General features: G+C 34.2%; 1 protein-coding gene across 1 annotated transcript in view; it reads right to left on the minus strand.

Moving 5' to 3' along the window:
* LOC145688105 (uncharacterized) overlaps positions 1 to 25,721 on the minus strand; it is a 97,589-nt gene that overhangs the window by 18,776 nt on the left and 53,092 nt on the right. Inside the window, exons 12-15 of the mRNA XM_081761855.1 lie at positions 23,526 to 23,702; positions 11,655 to 11,777; positions 7,735 to 7,825; positions 2,071 to 2,368 (exon numbers count right to left, since the gene is read on the minus strand). Of these exons, the coding sequence (XP_081617981.1) occupies positions 2,071 to 2,368; positions 7,735 to 7,825; positions 11,655 to 11,777; positions 23,526 to 23,702 (689 nt within the window). The remainder of the gene's footprint in view (positions 1 to 2,070; positions 2,369 to 7,734; positions 7,826 to 11,654; positions 11,778 to 23,525; positions 23,703 to 25,721) is intronic.

Raw genomic sequence — 25,721 nt, forward strand, 5'->3', positions numbered from 1 at the left:
CTTGGACACAGAAGAACATATTACTTTAGTTACAGAGTTCACATTTTTCTTTTGTTTAGTTCAGAAGTCCTGACTGACTCTGTACTTTTGACTAACCCTTTAGCAATTAATAAGGCGCGTCAATTCCCGTAATTTTTGCAGGTACGTGGAGAATATCATACCCCATATGTTTTGTTTTTTGGTAGGTTAGCAATTACATGCAAGATTATTATCAAACTACTAATGCAGTTATAGTATATGATATATAAACTATGATAAGTAATACTATACTTAGGATTGCCAACTAAATGAAATTTATATACCTTAATATATTTTGATGATGTTTCTGATGTACTACTATTTTAACATTATTTAGTTCACGTGACTGTTATTAATACCTATCACATTACGTAATTTTAAATTTTTAATAATATTAATAAGCCAAGGATTGCCAACTACATTGAATTTTTTGTAACTTTCCAATCAATGACATTTCTGACTAATGGCATTATGATTTGTAATGACCCAATCCTTCGAGATTGCTAGATGTCCGAAGTATGGTTTCGTCACAAGGAAAGGTAAAAAGTAAAAAACAAAAATAAATAAATGAAAATTAAGGAATATTATATTGTAATTGTTAATTATTTAACTGTTATCAAAATAACTCTCGGTTTGAATTCGGTTAGCGAGGCTAGGTGGAGTGTGTCGCTGCAGATTCCAATTCGTATCCACTTGAAATACACGAAGAATATTTTTCAATCAAATGCGTGTGAAAGGCATTCCACGGCATCAACTTACTTATACCCCAACGCCCCTGTTAAGGGTTAAACAACTTCAGTTATGGCTTTCTGAAATTACTTTTGGACAGACTGTGTAGCAATATTAGCTTTTTTTAATACTTCAACTCTAACTTCCCTAAATTATTATCTTCTTCTTACACAATACTGCCAAAATCGTGTAATCAGTAATGACCACTTTCGTCTTTAACATCAAGTTATCGGTACATCCTCAGGGTGGTTTAATCTACTTAACCAACAAGCAAATAAAGTACTCACGAAAAGACTGCAAAACATAATTTACTTTCTTTATCAATAACACAATATGGAAAAAGGTATGTAATTCTGACATAAGGAATGTTGTTTGTCTGTATTATGTCCAGCTGTGATAAGAGGGCGATCATAAAATTTTTATGAAGAACGCGTTCGAACTTTTCAAGACAATTAATTTAGTTAAATATAACTCAGAACTGCTAACTGCTCTAGAGCAATGACATGTCTTCCTACTGGAAGAAGTTTGTCACTTTCAGAAACTACTTAATAGGTTAACACAGAAAATGTATTCTATATTCCGTTGATTAAAGCTTTGGAACTGCCTTGCCTTAAGGTAAAAACAATACTGTTTTACCAATGTTCCATTATCTTCATCAGACAGTGGCTTCATTATCTGTCATACTTCTTAAGTTATTTATATTTTGCTCGTTTTAAAATAAACAGTTTTATGCATATACTAGTTGTTTATGGGTATTAAAATATTTAAAACATAGCATATTTACGACTGTAACATTTAATAATACTTGAGTCACTTTATTCAGATTATAGAACAATATTATTTTGCAAGTTGAGTATTTTGCAGAAAGTTTGGCAATCAATGGAGCTTCACTTAAGATGTTGAAAATTACCACTATTTAAAGCTTAACACATACGTTATACACCCTTCTGATCATGTTCATGGACCCACATTGGGACACTACATGTGAAATGTTGCCAACAATGCGTTGTACGCAGGTTATAGTTCCTCCAAACTGTGTAGATGGGTGTTGAAAATTACTGATATTAGACATATCCATAAGCTAAAATCGAGCGGAATATAGTCAGGAGATCAGAATGGCCACAATGGCTTCGAAATTATGAACCTTCGTAACACAAATTCCGAGTACTACATGCAACGAAATAAATAAATTCCATTATATGCTCCGGGTATTTTTGATTAGATTGTATTTTACTCTAACTCATACAATGTGCTTACAAATCTGTAATTCCGACGCAGCGTGTAACTTTTTTCAGCGGTACTCTAAGATATAAGTAAAATTACCTAGATTATCACCAATTAGTCTATCAGTGCAGTTGCATAATTTCATCTTTTGCTCCACTTTGCACTGAGCAATACAAGCCGTGTAACTGTAGTACTGAAAGGCCCACATTCCTTCATTTTCATCTGGAAATCTACATTTTCTCGAAGCTATTGGTATACTTCTCACACTTTCATCTGAAATCTCATCACTTACAAGCATTGTAGAGTGATATTCCTTGTTGAAACTTTCGATTAAAGCATTGTACGATGATTGCAAACCTCCTATCAAGGGCACTTCATAATTGGATAGAGCACTTAACTACAAAAAGCATAAAACAATCATTACTTTGTAAACAAGTACATGCATTTTTATTAATATTTAACACCTTATATGGATGACTGATGCTGGTTTTCAGTCACATATCAGAAAATTACTTTACGACTCAAGGTTAAAAATTGAGCGTTTCGATATTGTTAAATTTAACATGTGTTAATTAATATAACATAATTAAATATGCATGATAAGTTAATAATTAATAATCTGTGATTATGTTTCATATTACATCGCACTATCCATACCACCTTTATGATTAATATGTGAAAATATATTCTGCATTACTTGCAATGATGCTTTTTTTAATGATATGATTTTAATGATTTGGTTCTGTAGATCGATTTCATTGTTCCTTGCTTTCTAAAAATGATATTTTATTATATATAAGTGTAGTATTAGTGAAACTACACTTCATTCATAATTACATAAATATAGGTAACACAAAATTAGATTTTCACAAAGTTAGGGATATTTAATATATGTCAAAAAAGAAATCGATAATATGAATTCATTAACATCCATGTTCATTACAAGTAAAATACAAAAAATAGTTCCATATATAAATCAATTGACTGAAAAACAAAGGCGTTGGAGGTAACGTTTAACTGTCAATTACAAACAAGAATGGGAAAATGAGAATTACTGATATTGCATATTATACTTAAAATAGATCTGAAAGTTCATATCGTGTTTTTATTGATAAGAAGGATATTTCAGTTTCAGTAAACAAGTAATTCTTCTTCACATTCTATACCGAAAGATTTCAGATTATTCAGCTTTACTTGGAAAGGTGCTTCATGGGTATTTTTTCCTTATACATGCGTTTCAATTTAGAAAATGAACACAAGAGGTAAGTGCCGTGAGGGAACAATTCAGAATCAAGTAAATCGGTATGCATAAATAGGAACGATTCAAAGTAGTAGTCGATATATCAACAAGAAAAGTTTAAATATATCGCATATTGATCTTGACACAGCAAGTTCTATCTTCACTGATACATTGGAACATGTATCACCAAGTGTTTTACTTGATTATTCATCGTGATATCCATATTAAGGAAATTTGTATGCAAGTAGTTCCCAGAGAAGGCGTTACCTTCTGTGGCCAGCCCATCTTCGGATGGGAATGAAATTGCACTTAAAGAAGGCAGTGTACATTATTTCTCCTTAAGAAAACTTTAAAAATATTGCAAATTAAAAATTTAAACTAGCCAATACTAGCAGTCGTACTCTAAAATCTGAATACGAAATAATTTACAAAACATGTGTCTAGACAAGCTTCGACCACAGTGTTTGAAAAATTCGTATCTACATATTAAAGATGTTTATCACAGTACTATCATTCAAAAGTGCTCTTCACACGCCGTACAACTCAGTTGTTAAATGCCAACTGAATTCACTTTCAACTACATTTTGTTGCATGTTAATAAAAAAGTCACATAAAGGTTTGAATGGAATAAGAGCTGATAACACTGATAAGTTTGCAATAGTGACACCTTGCGACTGAACTCAAAATCTTCTGCGTGAAATTCAGTTGGTACGAGTGCGTTAGAATTGAGGGAAAATTGAAAGTGATCGGACCTTTCTTGACCAAGTGTTGTAAATGTTATAATAACATAGTATGTATATCCATGATCATCAGTTGAAAACAACTATTATTTGTGATTTCGAGAATTTACTCAGTGTTAAATCATCTAAATTTGATGAGTCTGTTCTATGATTTTGAATATTTAACTTTAAATAAATCTTTAGATTGTGTTTAAAAGGCCCGTCATTCAATTTAACTGGACACGTGTATGATGAAGGTTTAAGTGTGATTAGGGTCCACTTATTATTCCAGCTTTTGTCTAAAATTTAGATATTCTCATATTAATAAGTTTTTAAAACACATTTTTCTGACCAGAACAAAATGAATCATTTAATAATTATACGATTTTTGTTACAGTTTCAAGGACCTAACGTCCTCTTCATCAGACATTGAGAAAAGACAGATGACAGCAAATCTTATATCTTCCTCAGCCATTAGTTAACATTTTCATTTATATAATTTTAATTGTTGTTTTTATATATATAAAATTTAAATTTGTAATATGTAAGAATATCCTTTGATCACTTCTCTTCTTCGCAAGGATATTCATCAGGATTCAGAAGCTGAGATAAATGATTGTATCTCCCAGTGGATATCGTGCGGCGGACTCGATCTACCTGATTTCGATAAGAGAAGTTTTCAAACTTCATGGGACGCTCCTCTTATAGACTCCAGATTATCTTCTATTCTTCAGTCCTCCACCAATCCTGAAGATAAGGCACGTCTTCTTGCCACTTCTTCCCCTGAAGCAGGTGCCTGGTTACAAGCCATCCCATCTTCTTCCCTAGGGTTACATCTTCCCGACGAAAGTTTCCGAATCGCTTGTGCGTTACGTTTGGGAGCAGATGTCTGTGAACAACACCAGTGCCCTGCTTGCGGAAGTTTAGTGGGTAAGAAAGGTATACATGGCCTATCATGTGTTCACAGTGCTGGCAGATACTCCCGACACTCCACTGTTAACGATCTCATTATGAGAGCCCTCATATCCTCTGGAACGCCTTCCGTGAGAGAGCCAATGGGGTGTAGTCGCTCTGATGGCAAGACACCTGATGGAATGTCTTTGGTGCCTTGGAAACGAGGGAAGGCTTTAATATGGGATTTCACTTGTACCGATACCCTAGCCCCCTCTAATCTTCCTTCATCTTCGACAAAAGCTGGGACGGTTGCAACTCGCAGGGAATATGAAAAGAGACGAAAGTATAGCAACCTGTTGGACAAATACCACTTCGTCACCATAGCCATTGAAACTTGTGGGTCCTGGGGTCAGGAAGGTCTAAACTTCATTAATGAAGTTGGACACCGTATAGCTATTAACACAGGAGACACCCGAGCTTCATCCTACCTTATACAAAGGATAAGTATGGCTGCGCAAAGAGGGAACGTAGCAGCGATGCTAGGAACTCTCCCTTCGGGAAAAGCTTTGGACGAAATTTTCCTTTTGTAATCACTCTCCTCTCTCCAAACTCTCGAAAAAAATATATTATTGTGTATTTAATGACTTTAGATTTCTGGAAACAATGTGTGCAGAATAAAGTGATTATAGTGGGGAAAAAATGTAAAAAAAATTTCCTTATAGAATTGTTAATTTTCAAATAGTTGGAATGATCCCCAAATCTATTTGTATCAATCAGTTTTAAATTGTTGTTCCTTGTCGCCTGTATACCTTCAAGATTTTAGTAAATTGAACTTTCATAAAGAAAAAAAAATACATTGTTAATATATGTTAATTGTCAATGCAATTTACAATTCTATTGATCTTTATATACAATAAAATAAAATAAAATAAAATAACAGAAATTTGGGAATATTCAAATTGTACTAATAGTCTTATGCATTTTTCTTTTCTATCACTTCTAATAATTTCTCCCATTGCTCATGTATATTTATACCACTTGTCCAGTTCATTAAATTCTCCCCTGGTTCTTTCTTTATTCTTCTCGCTTCCTTCCACTTCCTAATAATCTTTCTTTTTTCTCTTTCTAAACTTTTAGCCCCTTCCCAATCTATCCTATGGGATATCTGTCTTTTCTCCTATGGGATATGGGATATCTGGGATGGGATGGGTATAGTCTGTCTTTTCTCAATGTCTGATGAAGAGGACGTTAGGTCCTTGAAACTGTAACAAAAATCGTATAATTATTAAATGATTCATTTTGTTCTGGTCAGAAAAATGTGTTTTAAAATGTTATTGTGATTATCCAGAACCATGGAGTATAATTAATAAGTTTTTAAGGATAGAAATCAGTACTAGAAGTGCTATAATTATTGATACCTGAAATTATATAATTATAGCTTTAAAGCTCATAGGGTAGTTGATTACTGAGACCGTTATTTTGAATTTTTTTCTTGTATTTTCTTGTAGTGATCTATAATTATATTCGAAAATAATAATTATCTAAATTTATATTCACGCAACTTGTTATTCAACAATACGAAGTTAGAATTATAGATACTCGCGAATATAACATTTTTTGGGTATGGGATTGAGAGGATGGAAGCAATTTATTTAAACCGACTTTGCAGATTAAAAGTATTTATTAATAACTGGTTGCTTATACTTGCTTAAATATTCATTTTTCTGTATGCTGATTACTCTCTCACTATAATATTGGGGGTGGAAATTTGTGACCCTGACCAGTGACGATGTGTTGAACAACTCAGTTGTTAAATGCCAACTGAATTCACTTTCAACTACATTTTGTTGCATGTTAATAAAAAAGTCACATAAAGGTTTGAATGGAATAAGAGCTGATAACACTGATAAGTTTGCAATAGTGCCACCTTGCGACTGAACTCAAAATCTTCTGCGTGAAATTCAGTTGGTACGAGTGCGTTAGAATTGAGGGAAAATTGAAAGTGATCGGACCTTTCTTGACCAAGTGTTATAAATGTTATAATAACATAGTAATATATATTCATGATCATCAGTTCAAAACAACTATTATTTGTGATTTCCAGAATGTACTTAGTGTTAAATCATCTAAATTTGGTGAGTCTGTTCTATGATTTTGATTATTTAACTGTAACAAAATCTTTAGATTGTGTTTAAAAGGCCGCCATTCAATTTAATTGGACAAGTGTATGGTAAAGGTTTAAATGTTATCAGGGTCCAGTCATTATTCCAGCTTTTGTCTAAAATTTAGATAGTTGATTACTGAGAACGTTATTTTGATTGTTAATTTTTCTTGTATTTTCTTGTAGTGATCTATAATTATATTCGAAAATAATAATTATCTAAATTTATATTCTCGCAACTTGTTATTCAACCTTAAGAAATTAGAATATTACATTTTTCGTGTGTGTGTGTATGGGACTGAGAGGCTGGAAGAAAATTATTTAATTCACCTATGCAGATTTAAAGTATTTATTAATAACTGGTTGCTCATACCTGCTTAAATACTCATTCTTCTATATGCTGATTAATCTCTCACTATAATATTGGGGGTGGAGATTTGTGACCCTGACCAATGACGATGCGTTAATATTTTTTCTATATTTCATTTAAATACGCACGTTACAATTTTCAAGAACTAACTGTGTTTCAGCAACTTCCAAACTATCAGACTGCAAAATTAGGAATGTATTCAAGATATCGATAGTAGTATTCACATCTTACAGAGTTACTTGTCCATTTTTAATCTTGCCGATGTGGTTATTCTCTCTGCATATGCAGAGGTCAGCGTTAATTTTAATACATATTGCTTTAATACATAACACAAAGCTTTAGTCAGCTGATATCGTAATATAAGTTCGGGATTACTTACTATCATATTCTGCCCATCCCATCTGAAAGAAAAGGTAACGTGAAAATCCTTGGTTGGTGTTAATTTGACTTTCTCTGTTGGTATATATCCTCTACAAAGGAAAATACACAAAATCATAATTGTTTACAACATTAAACAGAAATTCGAAAAGCGTACAAATATGTCATAATTGGAAGATATACATACGAGTGTATATACATAAAAATATAAATATGTGTTCATATAAAGAAAGAAAAATTTAAACAGAAAAAAACATAGCTATTTCTCCTTTTATGTGCGATGGGAATATAGGAAGCATTATCACGAAAATGTTTCAATTGAATATAATTTGCATACTTTCTACTCCACACAACTGACAAACAGAACAGAAAAGTTCTTTCTGTGTGCGGTGGAATGATAGAAGTCAAATTACATATAAAATATATAGTAATGTTTGGTTGTTGCATTTGGTCTGGAAAGATACCAAACATTTATGTGGAATTACCGTTTCTATTTGTCACATGTTGGAACAAAGTAACAGTAATAATAATTTGTTCACCATGTCATCATGGTATCGAAATAGCTAGCAGTGAAGGATTTCTCATGTTACGCCCCTATCCCCAATTCAAATGTTTAAAGAAAAAATTCTATTAATTTTAGTATTCGTTTTTTATTCTTGATATGAAAATGTATACATTCCTCATCCTTTGTTCCAATTCTGACAATCGTTCTAGGCTAGACCAAATAACCGGACCCTAACTCGAAAATATATTTTTGAGTCTAACCTACTTCAAAAATAAAATAGCTTTTAGTAACTTAGCAATGAGATAGTAAATCGTCTCTCGTCTTCGAGCGTCTTTCCTGATATGTAACGGAAATCTTGATGAATTATCAATGGCTTTTGATAGAATGATTCCTTGCTTCCATACTCAGTTAATTCAACTTTTTCAGCAACACAGCATACACCACTTATTCCTTCACGTGGTGCTTAAACAATATGCTATGGAACAAGAGTTTACATCTTTGTAGAATGAATTTTAACGAAAGCATAAACGGAAAAATGTAGACCAACACAACTACATAAATTCAGCCTTTAGGATTTAATGCCTGCACAAAATTGATTGGAACCATCAAACAGTGACGTGACAATCACTCTTTTCAATATTCAGTGTGATTGTTGAGGAAGCTGACAACAAGATCAGTCAGACGATCGTTGTTCAGAATCAAAAATATATTTCGTATATCATGAAAACTTTAGAGAGAAACGTTGAACTCTAGGCCTATATATATATATATATATATATATATATATATATATATATATATATATATATATATATATAGGGTGTTTCAGATAAAACCTCCAGTGCTTATAAATCTGAAACGGCTGAGAATAAGGTGAAACAAAAACTGAGATATTAAAATGTCATAGGGCGCATCACATGGTGTTGTTGTGGTGACCCCCAGGGCCCTCCTTCAAGGGGGCCAAGGGGCCAACTTCAAATTTTCAAATAGAAACATGTATTGAGTCATACCTCATTCAATAGTACTTGGAAAACGAAACAACTTTTGTAGGAAACAATTTTCGATTTGGGCCACCGTTTTTAAATGACCGCAAAAAGTGGATCCTATATCCGATAAAACATCCAAATTCAAATTTTCAAACGAGCTCCTCCGTGGCTAAGCGATTAGCGTACGCGTCTTTGGCGTGGGAGACCCGGGTTCGATTCCCGGCGGGAGCTCATGTGGTTCGGATCCCACGTTAATCAGTAGGTCCACGTCTCATATAGCCTCGCTGCTGAAAGAGACGCTAAACTAAAATCAACTCAACTCAACTCAAATTTTCAAATGAGAACAAGTATTGAATCATACCACATTCAATAGTCCTTGAAATACGAAACAACTTTTGTAAGAAACAATTTTCGATTTGGGGCACCGTTTTCAAAATGGCTGCAAAAAGTCCTGTATCAGTTTGAAGTTGGCACCTTGTCCCCCTTCACGGAGTTTCCTGAGGGTCACAACAACACCACTTGATATGCTTTATCATCGTTTCTATCTCAGTTTTTGTTTCACCTCTGTATTCTCAGCCGTCTCTGATTTAGGCATATAAGCACCGGACGTTTTATCTGATACAGGACCCACTTTTTTGCGGCCATTTTGAAAACGGTGGCCCCAATCGAAAATTATTTCCTACAAAAGTTGTTTCGTTTTTCAAGTACTATTGAATGAGGTATGATTCAATACTTGTTCCCATTTCAAAATTTCAAGTTGGCCCCTAGGCCCCCTTGAAGGAGGGCTCTGGGGGTCTCCACAACAAAACCATGTGATGTGCACTATGACATTTTCCTATCTCGGTTTTTGTTTCATCTTTTTATTCTCAGCCATTTCGGATTTATAAGCACTGGACGTTTTATCTGATATAGGACCCACTTTTTGCGGTCATTTAAAAACGGTGGCCCAAATCGAAAATTCTTTCCTACAAAAGTTGTTTCGTTTTTCAAGTACTATTGAATGAGCTATGATTCAATACATGTTCCTTTCTGAAAATTTGAAGTTGGCCCCTAGGCCCCCTTGAAGGAGGGCTCTGGGGGTCTCCACAACAAAACCATGTGATGTGCACTATGACATTTTCCTATCTCGGTTTTTGTTTCATCTTTTTATTCTCAGCCATTTCGGATTTATAAGCACTGGACGTTTTATCTGATATAGGACCCACTTTTTGCGGTCATTTAAAAACGGTGGCCCAAATCGAAAATTCTTTCCTACAAAAGTTGTTTCGTTTTTCAAGTACTATTGAATGAGCTATGATTCAATACATGTTCCTTTCTGAAAATTTGAAGTTGACCCCTGGGCCCCCTTGAAGGACCGCCCTGAGGTTCACCATAACAACACCATGTGATGCGCCCTATGACATTTTCCTATCTCAGTTTTTGTTTCATCTTTTTATTCTCAGCCATTTCGGATTTATAAGCACTGGACGTTTTATCTGAAAGACCCTGTATATATAGGCCGAGAGTTCAACGTATCTGTCTAACATTTTCATATAACCCACGGGCTACTGGCTGTACTCTTATGCAGGTTAAAATAAATGAGCGCTATTTAATGATTCACCCTGTGCTGTCTCCTTCAGATTCTAGGATGTCAACCAAAGTTTGACAATACAGCAACTTCATAAATTAACTCTCAAATTTTAGCAGAAGTGTTTATGATTTCATCTAATAGTATAAGATAGTACAAGCTTTATCAATGCCTGAGAAAAGTCAAATCGTTGGATACCAACGCCCTCCAACTACTACCTAGAAATAATCAATGTCACTAAGTTATTGTACTCATAGACCAACGATATGGCGCCTAACATTACTCTACAACGTCCTTACACTGTGATGTTTTGAATAGCAAGGACACCGCACAGGATATAGAATTTTACAAATATTTGCTTTAATACCGGCTGTAAAATAATTCACGGGTTCTATACCACTCGGGTTATATAGCATTTATATAGCACTCGGTATACATACTATAATGTTGCCTTAAGGATTGACTTATGTAGCCAAATAATAAAAAGTTGAATTAACTAGCTACTCGCAAACATTGGAAACATCAGTCGAATGAGCATAATTTTAGGTTATAACATTTAGTATGTTATTTTGTTATAAAAAGAGCGCAGATATTTAAAATGGTTCGCCGTGTCTCAGTAGTAGAACGCTTACCTCTGATGCTTGCGGTTCCTAATTCGATTCCAGCTCACGGCTAATGGTCTTTGTGGTGAACAAACACTTTGAGCGTTAGTTTTATAGTGTTTCTTTCATATTTTCTTATTTTCTTCCTTCCACCGTTTCCTGCATTATCATAATCACTAATTTTTTTAAGCCTCGGAACATAATTGTGTAAAGTTAAAACTCAAAACATAAGTAACAACAAATAGATATTTTATCACTCACCTTATCTGCATAGAATGTAATACATAGCAGTTTGGAAAGTCAGATGCAATTGGATGTAGGCAAGTACAACATCCTGCTGGTTTCCCATTATATAGGCAATCTTTGAAGAGGTCATCGCACATACTACAAAGATATATTTTCCTTACAATGTTTTGTTCGAAATAAACGTTTCAAATCCTACATTTCTATTGCTACGAGTATCTACATAATACACTTTCCTAATATATATATATATATATATATATATATATAGTTTCAATGCTAGAGCTGCCCAAAACCGCTAAAAGGTCAATTTCAAGAGACTCTATTTCGAATTCGAGAGACTGTGGATGGTAGTCCTTATCAGCGTAAAGGAAAACAAGCATACAGGATCGAAAAATGCTTATTGTTTAATGGGTGTACAGATTATTCCCTGCAGGATGAAATTCCCAGACATGTCATCAACCGAATTTTGAGATATGCTCTGACTTTATGATTGTTTTAAAGTAGGCAAACGATAAGCCTTAATAACAGTGAACACGGAACCCTTCGGTGCGATGTCAGAAGTGTTAAGGATCGATAGCAGCATGGTCTCTCGTACTTGGGAAAGCATAGTGCGATGTTTTCTTTCACGTTTATACGAAGAAAACGTGAGATATACTCATGGCAGGTCTGGACGAAAATGTGAGTGTACAGAGGTACTCCCCCACTTCACTACCCCAGAGAGTAGCCGTACCAAGCAGATCCCATTGAAGCGGAACTCGAATTTCAATCTGTGAGGAACAGGTTTCCAGGAACTGCAACTAGTAAGTACAACACAGTTTTCTGCTAATGAAAATAAAAGTAGATTTCTCGTGTCAAACAATGTGAACTTGATAAGCGGCGTGAAAAGTTCAAGGTCAGACTCAACTACGAAAACTGATGTTTTAAATTGTGATATAACAGTACCCTATAACCAGCATCTCACTATTAAGCTTTCAGTGTATTACTAGAATGTTTGTGGTCTCAGAGGTTCAAAAAGTCAAGAGTTCTTTACAAGTATTGTATCGAATAAATACGATATAGTAGTCATTAGTGAAAGTTCCCTAACAGCTAGTTACTCACACTCTGAAATATTTGATGATCGATATTGTGCTTTCCGTCAGGACAGAAATTTTGAGCCGGTTAACAAGAGTAAAGGGGGTGGGGTAATAATAGCTATTCTTAAAAAAATATAATGTGTACTATGTAAGTTCCTGCGATACAAATCTGGAGTGTGTTCTTGTTAAATTAGTATTACATTCTTTAGATATTTATCTATGCCATTTATATTCCACCGGATTCAAATTTAAAAATTTACGAAGAGTTTTATTAATTTATCGAGAGTAACTGTTCACCAGGAAGCACAATTCTCTGCATCGGAGATTTTAATATTACAGAAATTACAAATTCTAGTTTTGATCTTTTGTCCTCAACAAGCAAGTGTAAAGATGTGTATAACTTTATGTCCTTACAATTTATCATCATTCAACGACATACAAAACACAAATGGCCGCATATTAGACCTAGTACTTTGTAATATCAAAGATGTAGTTGTTTCTAAAGAGTGTCCACTTGTTCGAGAGGATAGACATCACCCAGCAATTCTAGTGTCTTTAACGCTTAATCATATTACTAAATTAAAGGAAGTTCCTAAAGTAACTGGTTTCAAGTTTAAAAGGGCTGATTTCACAAAATTATATATAGAATTGTCAAACTTATCTTGGGATTGCCTTTCTCAAAATGATTATGTTAATTGTACTGTTTGAAAATTCTACGAAATGATTTATAACGTATTCAGCCGATGCGTCCCTGCTAAAAAGCACGTCAATGCCAGTTATCTGTGCTGGTCTACCTATGATATAATCAAAAACATCAACCGGAAATCTTGCCATCGTAAAAAGTGGAAAGAGAGGCTAAATAACATTGCATACCATCGTGAACAGTTCCTAGAACTACGAAAAGAAATTAAATTAGAAATTTCGAGAGCGTACAAGCCATTTATCTCACATTCTGAATTTACTGTAGAAAAAGACCCACGGCAGTTCTGGCATATATTAAAACCAAGCATTCTTCGTCAGATTCTCTAACATATAATTGTAACGAGTTAAAACATAACAAAGAAATTTCTCAGGCATTTGCGCATTATTTTCAGTCAGTAGGGCCTATATAGTAGTGTATCCGCTAAATACGGCACGGATTATCTAATAACAAATAATTCGGAATGTAGTATATTAGACACCTTTCATATAAAGGAAATAGAATTTGAGGAAATAGAGCAGGGTATTAAAGCCCTGAAATCCAAATTATCTTGTAGTATAGATGACATTCCACCGTATGTGGTGAAGGGCTGTTTACATATATTCAAGCATCCACTCCACATTATCTTTAATATGTACATTGAAACCAATATAATCCCGAATAAATGGAAAGAAGGTCTCATTTGCCCTATTCCTAAATCTGGAAACAGGAATGAGATAGAGAACTTCAGACCCGTAGCCAGCCTATCTCCTTTTGCAAAAGTTCTTGAAACCATATTATACAACAGAATTTTAAACCATGTAAAGCCTGTCATATCTGAACATCATCACGGATTTTTAAGGAATAAATCCACAACAACTAATCTAGCAATAATAACGGATTACATAGCAAGAGAGTTAGACAAATGCGGTCAAGTAGACGTCATTTATACGGATTTCAGTAAGGCTTTCGACAGAGTTGACCATGACGTGTTACTACAAAAGACGTATTTTTCAATTTTTCTAAACGAGCAATAGAGTACTTCGGTTCGTACTTGTGCAATCGAGAGCAAGCTGTCTCTTACAAGGGATATATTATCACGAAATTTACCACATTATCAGGTGTTCCTCAATGATCCCATTTAGGTCCGCTATTATTTCTTCTTGTAATTAATGATATTTCAACCTATGTTAAAAACTTTCACTTTCTGTTGTTTACCGATGATCTCAAATTATATTCTAAAATAAGCACAATAGATGACTGCACACAACTCAAGCAGGATTTACAGGGTGTTGGGCAATGGTGTGCCAAAAACAAACTTTCATTGAATATCGCTAAATGCAAATCTTATCGTTCTCAAGGAAAGAAAATCCCATCAATCATCTGTATATAATTAATGGTGTATCTGTGTAAACCAAATTCAGTTAAAGATTTAGGAGTAATTTTTTATTCAAAATTGACCTTCTCTCATCACATCGATGCAATCTCTAACGCTGCATTTAGAAACCTCGGTTTTATCTATAGAATGAGTAAAGAGTTTAGAAACGAGTCAACATTCATTAAACTTTATATTTTGTACGCAAAGTCCCGATTAGAATAGGCGTGCGTTATTTGGACACCGAATGTAAATAAATACTTACAAGCAATAGAAAACATACAATTTAAATTTCTAAAAATGCTTACGTACAAGAAAACAGCTTTCTATCCCAAACAGATTCCCTGCGTGGACTTAGTAAGGAGTTTGAATTTCCTAACGTTGACGAATCGACGAAAGATGTTTGATTTACTATTTTTATATAAAGTATTAAATAATAAAATTGACTGTCCAGAGCTACTCACGAAAATATATTTGAGTGTTCCAACATGCAGAACAAGACCACGGAATACTGGTATATTTTTCTGTGAAAGGGCATGAACAAATATTCTCAGTAAATTTCTGCTGTGAAGAATGTGTGACTTCTACAATGAATTAAGTGATAAAACTGATGTATTAGATATATTCAGTATGTCAGAATATGTATTTAGAAACAGGATTATTACCGATTACCTGACACTCGAAGTGAATTGATTAATTGTACGGGTAAATGTATATATGTCTATGTATGTATTATACGACGCTATAATTAGGCAGAAAGCCTGTTGTGTTGTTTTCTAAATAAATAAATAAATAAACGAAATACATATCATCACACGTTATTCCGAACACAAAGAAACATGGACCTACCGCCACTTCCCTCCGAAGCATTGGATAATCATTGTTGTCAAGGTTTAAGTCCTGCCTACTATGGATTCTTCTTGAAATCAGAATATATCTGAAACTCTACTGAAAACATACTTAAACCCTGTAAGGAATACCCTCTACACCTATGAAATATGCACTTTTTGCCATAGGTCGATATGAACATTTTATCTTATTTTGATGTGAGAAAGCACGTCTTACAGTTTGTCGGTATAGTTCATTAACACCCTGTATATATAAATATATATTTTTTTTTGAAAATAAACACTTGCATTACTTCAACACTGCGTCTTGCTCATTGGAATGTTTCGTAGTCATCGTTTTGCTTAGCGTCAAGTAGACGGCTGGAATGCAAATCATGTATTGTGTACATATAAGGGTAAGATGAGAGAAAATGTGAACCAATGAGTGCCTCTTGAGAAACCTCTTACAGTGTATCAGGTTTTGTCAGAAGCATAGAGACACAAAACCTGAAACACAGATTCATCAGGTACTTGGAAGCAACATAATAGGGAACACGCAAATAAAATGTAATAAAACCGCTTTAAAGAAAATTAAACATCACGAACTCTATATAAAGCTGGTCAGGAAATGAAATGTAACGTTACTTACAGAGTAATGTGTATTGTGAAGGATCTTTGTTTAACCACTAGACAAGTGAGTTATTGATATAGAGTAATGTTCAACGCATGCAGTTCAAGGAGAGTTCTGAGAATGTAGCTCTAAAGTTTGTATCCGGATTTTACTGTATTTTATCATTAGCAACTCTGCTTGAAATTTGCAGAAGATATGTACTGTATAGAATGCTGGATACTGTATAGAATGATCATGAGTTTCTGAATATTATGATTTCCGGTTATGTAACGTGGATGTTTGATTATATCAAGGAAACGAAATAAATAAATAAATAAATAAATAAATAAATAAATAAATAAATAAATAACCAAATAAAATAAATAAATAATCAATAAAAAGTTCTATTCTCGCCAACCACAAACTTAATACGAATAAAATGAAGTATAATAAACGTTTATTTATTTTTTCTATTTAGCTACCGTGAAACTGCACATCACGAATTCGAAACAATTGCACTTTTGATCTCTTTGTACTTCGATCGTTGTGTTTCCTGGCTAGTTTCGATAATACAAGCAGCGGCTGCTGAAATGTATTCGACTTAATGCCAATAAAGTCATGTGAAGTAAAATGCGATAGCTGTTGTAAAGAGACGTTTCAAATTTTATTTCAACAACGTAAGATCATTAGATTTGGAGTGTGGTAAATGTATACACTTAAAGTATCGTTATTAGGACTTAAAATCCATCGTGGTTTTCGATATCTTATACTGTAGCATGCAGTCGACAACGTTATGTATCTTTTGTTGGTTAAATGACGAAAGTAAGACTAGTGTTTACACCTATCACAGAATTAATGAAGTATAATTCCTTATATATATTTTCCATATAATGAAATATTACATACATATAATTCAAGTAGCTTTAGGATTTTATAATAGCCCTCTTACGGCCATACTTGTAGCAACTTTGACTAGAAACGATAGGCATTATACCGGTATTTGTATCGATGAAGCATAAAAGAAATAATCATGACTATTGTCTGTGCAACAAGACTTGGCGGCTGGTCGATAGCTGCAGGGAGCCTTATTAACCAATCACTGCACTTTTACACTTTTTCCAGGCAACGACCGCTCTGTTGCCGGTAGTTGAGGGTTGAATAAGTTTCTTTTTGTTTTTTCCTTTTTTTTCTGTTTTGTTCATTTTGTATTAGCAGTGTGAAGTGAAGGATATGACCAATGCTATCTCCTGGGTTTATTAGAATGTATTTTCGAACAGTACGTCCAATGAACACTATCAAATTTGCAATCGAACCAATCATGTGTGTTTAAGCACGTGTGTTTAACTTTTGACATTATCCCAGATTTGTTTCGGAGACCTATAGTTCTACTCGAAATTGAGTATGCTATCCATTATGAAAGTGACTCAATGGATGTTTAAAGCTTCCTCCGTATATTCGAATAGTTCTGAAAAAATATGTAAAAACAAACGTTATTTCTTCATTATTGTTGGATTTCTGGAAACGGAACTTTATAATGTGAGGTTCTTTTCTCACTGCGTTTGAATTCCACAGTTTTATTTGTTCTCCCTTTTCTTTTTTCTTCTTCTCTCTCTCTCTACCTCATTTTTGAATCTCTGTGTAATAGACATCCATTGGTTTCAATTTTTCATTGAGTGTGTTTCAGTTTCTCCCTACATTAACCCATGAATCTTGTTTCGTCTCGGTTTTGTTATTTCATTTTATCGAAACTATTACATGTGTAGTTTGAAATATGAATTGCGCTTATGTTGTTAGCTAATCTTAGTATAGAAGAGAAGAAAGGAGGGGAGAGAGGGGTCTTTTTACCTGACACGATTATGAGATAAAAAGGTGTATGTTGGGTGGCCTAACTGCAGGGCGTTAGCTGTCGCAATTTTGTGATGCGGAGTGTACAAATCACACTAATTTGCCGGATGGAATGATGGAAGCATATAAATATCAAAAGTTTCAGATGTGTGTTAATACCGCATTATAATATAAATATTTTTTGGTAGATAAACTGCAATAATAATAATAATAATAATAATAATAATAATAATAATAATAATAATAATAATAATAATAATAATAATAATAATAATAATAATAATGAAGTTCAAATGTTCTTAACAGACAAACGTCGCACAGAAACAGAAACGGAACTCACCAGGACATTGATTTGCCGTCCCTGCCCATTTTAAATTTTAATACTTGCTCTTCAAGTTTAATTTTCACTTTACAGTAAACTGCCACTAACTGTCCTGCATTCTTAAAATTTCAGAAAAATGTCCGGATTTCACATTCTGAAAATATGGTAGCCTAATCAGTGACGAAAACAGACATTTGGTGCCTGGGTAAATTTTGCAATTGGCACTCCCTTCATCTAGATCTATATCAAATAACACAAAGATTAATTTGCTGGCTCCCGGGGAAACTACCCGGTTACCGCCTCTTGTTTTAACCTGGCTAAAGTTAAATTATTTTGGTTACCTTTTCCGTTGAGTTCTAAAAATGAGTAATGAATTTGGCTTTACTACATGGAAATGATAAAATGAACACTCTCTGAAGCAAAGAGATTAAATATGTTTTCCTCTTCTTAATGTGAAACAGTGTTAGAACAGACATTTCAGTCGGGACTTCTTACAGCAAGAGAACTGTACATAGACTTTTCCTTCCTTTCTTTCGTTTATGCGTGTGAGACCTGCGCTCGATTCCTCTTTAATTAGTAGGTCCACCTTTCATATAGCGTTGCTGCTGAAAGGGACGCCAAAATGAAATAAATCAAATCTTTCCTTCGCTCGCTTACCTTCACCAGTTTTTAGAATATGCGTAAATTCAAATACACAAACACTTCACACCCACGTCGAATGAGCAAATATCAGCGGAATAATATCGACTTATGATTCGGAAGATATTTCCTAGCGGGTAAATATTTCGACTTACGAGTTCACCAAGATTCTTCTTCAGTGTCCCTGCGGTAATTTTTATGGCCCAATAGACTGATTTCCCTCATTTTTATTCTCTGAATCTTGGATGTCTCAAAACTTTAAAATAAATTCAAATGTTGTTGAAGTGACTTAAAACTCTAAAATCCTGCAGTCGATGCTAAATTAATATTGTTAGTTTTGATATTAGACTTGAAGATTGGTCATTAATTAGTATACCCTGTTGAAAATTCCTGTCACCACTGATTTACTGTTCTGCATAATTCCAACAATGCAATTTTCTCAGAAATACTTAAGCATATTTTGACAAAGAATAAATATAAATCTGCGACAAGATTGGGTATTGACTGACTGAACTCACTAAATGGAATATCTGTGAAGCAGTCCCACAAACTCCTGATATCTCTCAGATTACTAAACATCAGATAAGGCGATGATACAACCTGGTCTCGCGAGTAACTACCACTTTTACACAAAATAGCATTACGTCTTGGACCAGGTTGTATCATCTCAGTATTTTACTTGATGGCTAGTAAACAGGAGATTGTAACACTAGTTCTGTGATAAACTTCGGGATTTCTCTGTGTAGTAGCATTATTGAGATTAAGCCACAGTTGAAATTGCTTAAAAGAAACCACTTTTGAACGATTTATTTACAAATAATCACTGATTTTACTACATTTTCCCAGGCTTCAGCCTTTAGGTAGTAGTATAGATCCAGCAAGCATTGATTCCCGTTTCCTTGAAGGTCGCTAGTATAACTTGTTAACATCGTAGCGGAAGGTTTCTAAAGAGTTGCCAACGGGCAAGAGCGTTTAGGAAACTAAACGTACTAGAGACAAGACCAGAAAGTACTCGAGAAGAGAAACCAGAATCAGTAGCAAATGGAAGGTGTTAGTAGTATTCAGCATCTTAATTTTCTCAAACGATATAAAGAGGAAGACTATTTTTGAAATAATAAAAAAAATTGCTATCTTGTTTTACTGTATATTAAGATTCTTTAATAATAATAATAATAATAATAATAATAATAATAATAATAATAATAATAATAATAATAATAATAATAATAATAATATAATAATAATAATAATACTAATAATAATAATAATAATAATAATAATAATAATAGCAAATTATTTAATGAATGCTATGCATTTGTTCTATGTCTCCATAATCAGTGGAAATTAATTACTTAGTGTACGAAGACTTCTTCCGTTCACCGCACGTGTAATGTTTTACTGCAGTATATGCTATTTGTAAGTAAACATCTTATATTTTAGTTTGACTTTCAACATTGAACCGAATGACAATGCCGACTGTTCGTTTTTCTGGTTCTTTGTCGAAAACAAAGGAGATAACCAGATAATAAACAAAGATTAAGGTGGTGAGGTCAATGCATGCACCTTACACATTTTGATTAAGTAGATCTTGCCGTACTACAAACGAAATTGAGCTGTGGAGCTCTTTTACTCGGGATGCAGACTATTGCAATATACGGTATTCTGCAGTTGGTAACTCTGTTGTGGAGAGGTGTTTCGCTAGTAGTTTAACTTGTGTCTACTAGAGATTTCGAAAAGAAGTGAATTTGATTCTATCTGTAATGCACCAAGTATTCAACTGGCCAATGCTACTACTCAGGTCAAGGAAATGTAAGTTGAGTCGGCATTTATAAAGAAAAATAAAATAGGAGCACTTCTCATGAGTTAGACATTTCCCGTAGATCTTTGGGACGTCCGATTTAATGTTTAGGTTCGTAAAGTATCAGCCAATATTACTTAATGGATTATTAGAGGAGTACCGATTACCTCCAGATTGCAGATTACAATTCTGCGAGGTAATATTAAATGCAGAAAGACAACGTGATGATATCGTTAGAAAAGTATGTTGTCCGGAGAAGAAAATTTTAAACCCTGAGGCACTGTTTGTAAGTGTAACGGTGTATATTACATAACAGAAAATCCCATATAACAGTTGAACAACAAGTGAATCAACAGGTGTTACACTTTGGGCAAACCTTCCACATAAAGCGTTTTAAATGGAACTGTTCCCACGATCTGTGTCTTAACATGCTGCGGGACAACACTGACAACATGATATTCTACAGTTACAGTGACAACATGATAAGAAGATGGAGTTTCTACCCATTATTCAATAACATTGCGCGAGTTTTGCTTTAAAAAGAAACGAATTACCAATCGTTGTATAGGTCGACGATGATCAGTAGAATGACCACAACGATCGCCTGATCTCACCCCAATGGACTATTTCGTTTTGAGCATTGTCAAAAATTTAGTATTTTCGAGGTGACTACGCACTATTGACGACATAACTACTTTCTCAAGATAAGCGTGCCAAATAATTAGTAAGAATAAAAACTGCTGCACCAAAGTCTGCTTGAGTGTAGAAACTAGACTGCAGGAATGGTTAAATACTGAAGGCCAACACTTTGAGAACCTCCGAGATTTATTGTATTTAATTGTAATTCCTATGTTATTCTAATTTTGACCTTATATAATTAATACTTTTTCTTTATCAAGAACTTATTTCATGCATGACTACTATAGGGAAGAAAGGTACTAATATAACATTTTACCTACTTTTGAATCCCTATATATGCAGTGTGCGGAAAAAGTCCCGGAATGGTCGAATATCTCGGGAAATATAGAGATCTGCAAAATTAAAATAAAACTTGTTAAATTGTTTTGAAGAAACTATTCAATGACCCCAAACGCAACAATTTATCCTCACCTCCTTCGGGGGTACAGGCCGGAACTTTTAAATGGGATCTCCTATTTCTTATCTCACATTTGGATTCTCGAGAGAAAGTAACAGTGATTTGACCCAAAATTAAAAACAATGTCAATAGCGCTTGAAACGACACACAAAAAGGATGACGGCAAAACGTTACGAAATGCGACCTCTCTGTATCGTGCTTTGTGGCGATACTGTTAGCGTAGTAGCCTACGAAATTGGAAGTCGTGAGTTTGATTCCTTCGCAGAGTAATATTTTTATGTGAATTTTTTTTACCCATATAAGGAATTCATACTTCATTTTAACTTCGATACAAATAATGCATTTGTCAGTATTCTTTAATTTGCAGAAAGTACAAATGTCAACTAAAATGGTTTATTTTTAACTTCAATAAACTACTATTTGAAATTAAAAGATATGGAATTTATTTGGGAAAATAAAATAGAAAAAGATTGCCTTGCACGGGAATCGAAATCTCAGCTTCTAACTACGCAATCCAATACACTTACCGTGCGGCAACAGAGCACGGGACTGACAATTAGCATTTTCGTAACGTTTTTGTACACCGCAATTTTTTGTGTCGATTCAACCGCCATCAGCGAAGACACTGTTTTCAATTTTGGGTCATACGAGGGTAAGTCAACTGAAAACCATGAAAGTAGAAATAAAAATCCGCATGTGGCGCCAGTGAGCTGTAAGTTGGCATGCCTGTTTACGATAGTATGCCGGATGTCTCCTAGGTGGCAGCAGCCGGCAGATGCACAAACACCGGCGCAACAACAGTTCCAAAATGGCAGCCCCACTAGCCACATGCACCAGCGAGGAGCAGCGATCTGTGATTCGGATTTTGCGAAGTGAAGGTGTGAAACCGATTGACATTTTTAGGCGAATGAAGTTTCATTATGATGATGCGTGTTTGTCACAGTCACAAATCTATGAATGGTGCCAGAAATTTGCAAATGGTATTACGTCTGTGGCCGATGCTCCACACACCGGCCTGGCTCGGCGCGTAGTGACTGCAGGCAATCAGGCTCTTCCGAAGCGCTGGCGGACTTGCATTGAACGAGGAGGGGACTATGTTGAAAAGTGATTTACTTCTGTACCCTGTGTGACTGTGACCAATAAATAATATTTAAAAAAAAATATGGTTTTCATTTGACTCCCCCTCGTATAACTGTCACCTTTTCTGGAGAATCCAAATGTGCAATATGAAATAGGGTTCCCATTTAAAATTTTAAATTTACCCCCGTACCCCGAAGGGGTAGGGATAGGAAGTTGGATTTGGTATTTTTGTTTTGCTGATCTTTATACTTCGCGAGATATTGGACCGTTCTGAGGCTTTTTCCGCACTATATATATATATATATATATATATATATATATATATATATATATATATATATATATATATATATATATATATATATATATATATACTAAGAAAGAGTGTTTAGGTGAGTGGAGTTTGTATATACCAAATTTTAATATTCTAAACACACTGAATTTTGTAAACGAACTAAAGTTAAATGTACATAGGATCTTCTACACGAGAAGTTAGTATATTGTCATTAAAAGAAGTGTAAAGCATGTCTTATCGTACTTACGATGCATTCCATTGAACACCAATTGAACACAGCACGAGAGTAGGAATAGTTGTATTGTAGGAAACGTCAGTTTCTACTTCATACACCACAGAGCTGTAGAAATATTTACTCCACAGAGTCTTTGCTGTGATAAATGCTGACACCAGCATAATAATTGAAATAATAAGCCATAATATCCTAGAAGTAAAATGTTGAATTTGTTGTTATGTACACACACACACACACACAGACACACACACACACACACACACATATATATATATATATATATATATATATATATATGTGTGTGTGTGTGTGTGTAAGATAGATAGATATAGATATTTAGAGAGAGAGGGAGGGACGGACAGAGAGAAGTAATGAGCGCTCTCAAAGTTACAGGCTAATCAAAGTTCTATCTAATTATCCATGTCCAGAACTCTGCTTTACTTCAAGAACAATTTTTATAATGCAAGTTTAGGAATGTGAGGTAACTTGAAATATGGATTACGTATAAATGACCATCTTCTATGAGATTATTTATAAATTCAATTTTCTGATAATGATTGAAAATGTGCAATATTACTTCTTACTTTATACAGTTTCAAATACTATTTTCAAGTGTTATGAAAATACATACAGAAATTGAATCATCTAAGAAAAGTTCTAATAATGACTGAGATAAATATAATGACTATATTTATCTTCTGGCCTTTCTTCAGGGCAATATTTATAACTTCTTCCTTTTTAAAAATAAATTTACCACTACGTTAATTACTATGTAAAATTGTACGTGAGACATAGTGGGGACAAATGTGGCTTAAGATATTCATTTGGTCACATAAATTAAATTTAAGTGGTCGGTAATTTCAGTTTGAGACCCAATTTTTAGAACTGTGCCCGAATGCAATAAATATACAACACCAAGGATAAGATCCATTTACTGTATGAAGTGTTTTTTTCTCTCTTTCTGATCCATCTTTGAGACATTACTACATACAGTAGGCTACTATATTTTTTCAATGAATTCCTTCTTTCCTTCTTCACTCATAATGTAGGGATGAGTGAATAATTAACAAATAAGGGACAAGTTAATAAGAAACAATTAATAAGAGACAAATTCATGAAATATCTCGGCTAATATTTTGTACATTAACATAACAACTAAACTTCAAATAACGAATACAAAAATGATTCAGCAATTTATTAACAGCCATTTCAAATCATTCCAACGAGGTGTGAGCAACAATTGCTTTCCGAGGTCAGGCTACAAGTATAGGGCAACATACAGTTGCCCAAAAACTACTGGGTTGCACAAGCTAACAAATATAAAGTGAAATTCATATGGGGTTTTCACGGCAACAACCGGTAGTGATGAGCCCCAAAACTGAATATAGTGGTTTTACAGAGTTTTACAGTATTTGTAGTTCCACTTTTGGGTGTCGTGGTCATCAACCTGTTTCAACTATCATTTCTGTTTGAAAATATGAATCATAGAACTTGTTTGGTAAAAACGTGTGATCGTAATCTGATTGTTAGAAGGTAACCTTCGTTCTGGTTAGATTCTTGGTTTAAGCTAATATAGTTTGGATCCCAAGTTGTAGGTCTGCGTCTCACACAACCTCAGTATTGAAAGTGACGCTACACGCCATCCAACCAATCAAACCTGATTATTGACCTAGTAGGAAATTGCAGTTGTATCTCCCACTTGGTGGCAGTTGCCTTAATACTGCCTTTAGCTGCAATCAATTTTCCAACTATTTCTATCGCATTCAATGTTTTCTAAACTGTACTACTAAAATATTTTATTTAATTGCCAATGGAGTTATGAAGAACGGGATATTCCAAAAATCAGCTTCGTATTTTTTATTTTACAAAAATGTCTATTAATAAGTGAAAAAGATGTTACTATGTTTAAAAAATATTTCCTAAAGTCACGATTAAAAGTGCGACAGATGAAACAGATAAGCAGCAGAGCTCAGTCGAATGTAAACCAATATGAGGGAAAGGCATGTGCTGGCAACGTGATCAAAACTACAAGTACATGTCGCTGTTCGCTATAAATGGGCTCGTGCGATTAGCATCTCAAATATTTATCCATACCTAAGGTCATCTATGGAGACGACGTCATTTCCCGTTCAGAAGCTAGAGCGCAATGTTCAATAAAGGAAGGCTGCGTGTGGAAGACAAAGACTGATCTTGGCGTCCACGAATGCA

This window comes from Thermobia domestica, chromosome 1, assembly GCF_964235325.1.
Source record: "Thermobia domestica chromosome 1, izTheDome1.hap1.1, whole genome shotgun sequence".
NCBI lineage: Eukaryota > Metazoa > Arthropoda > Insecta > Zygentoma > Lepismatidae > Thermobia > Thermobia domestica.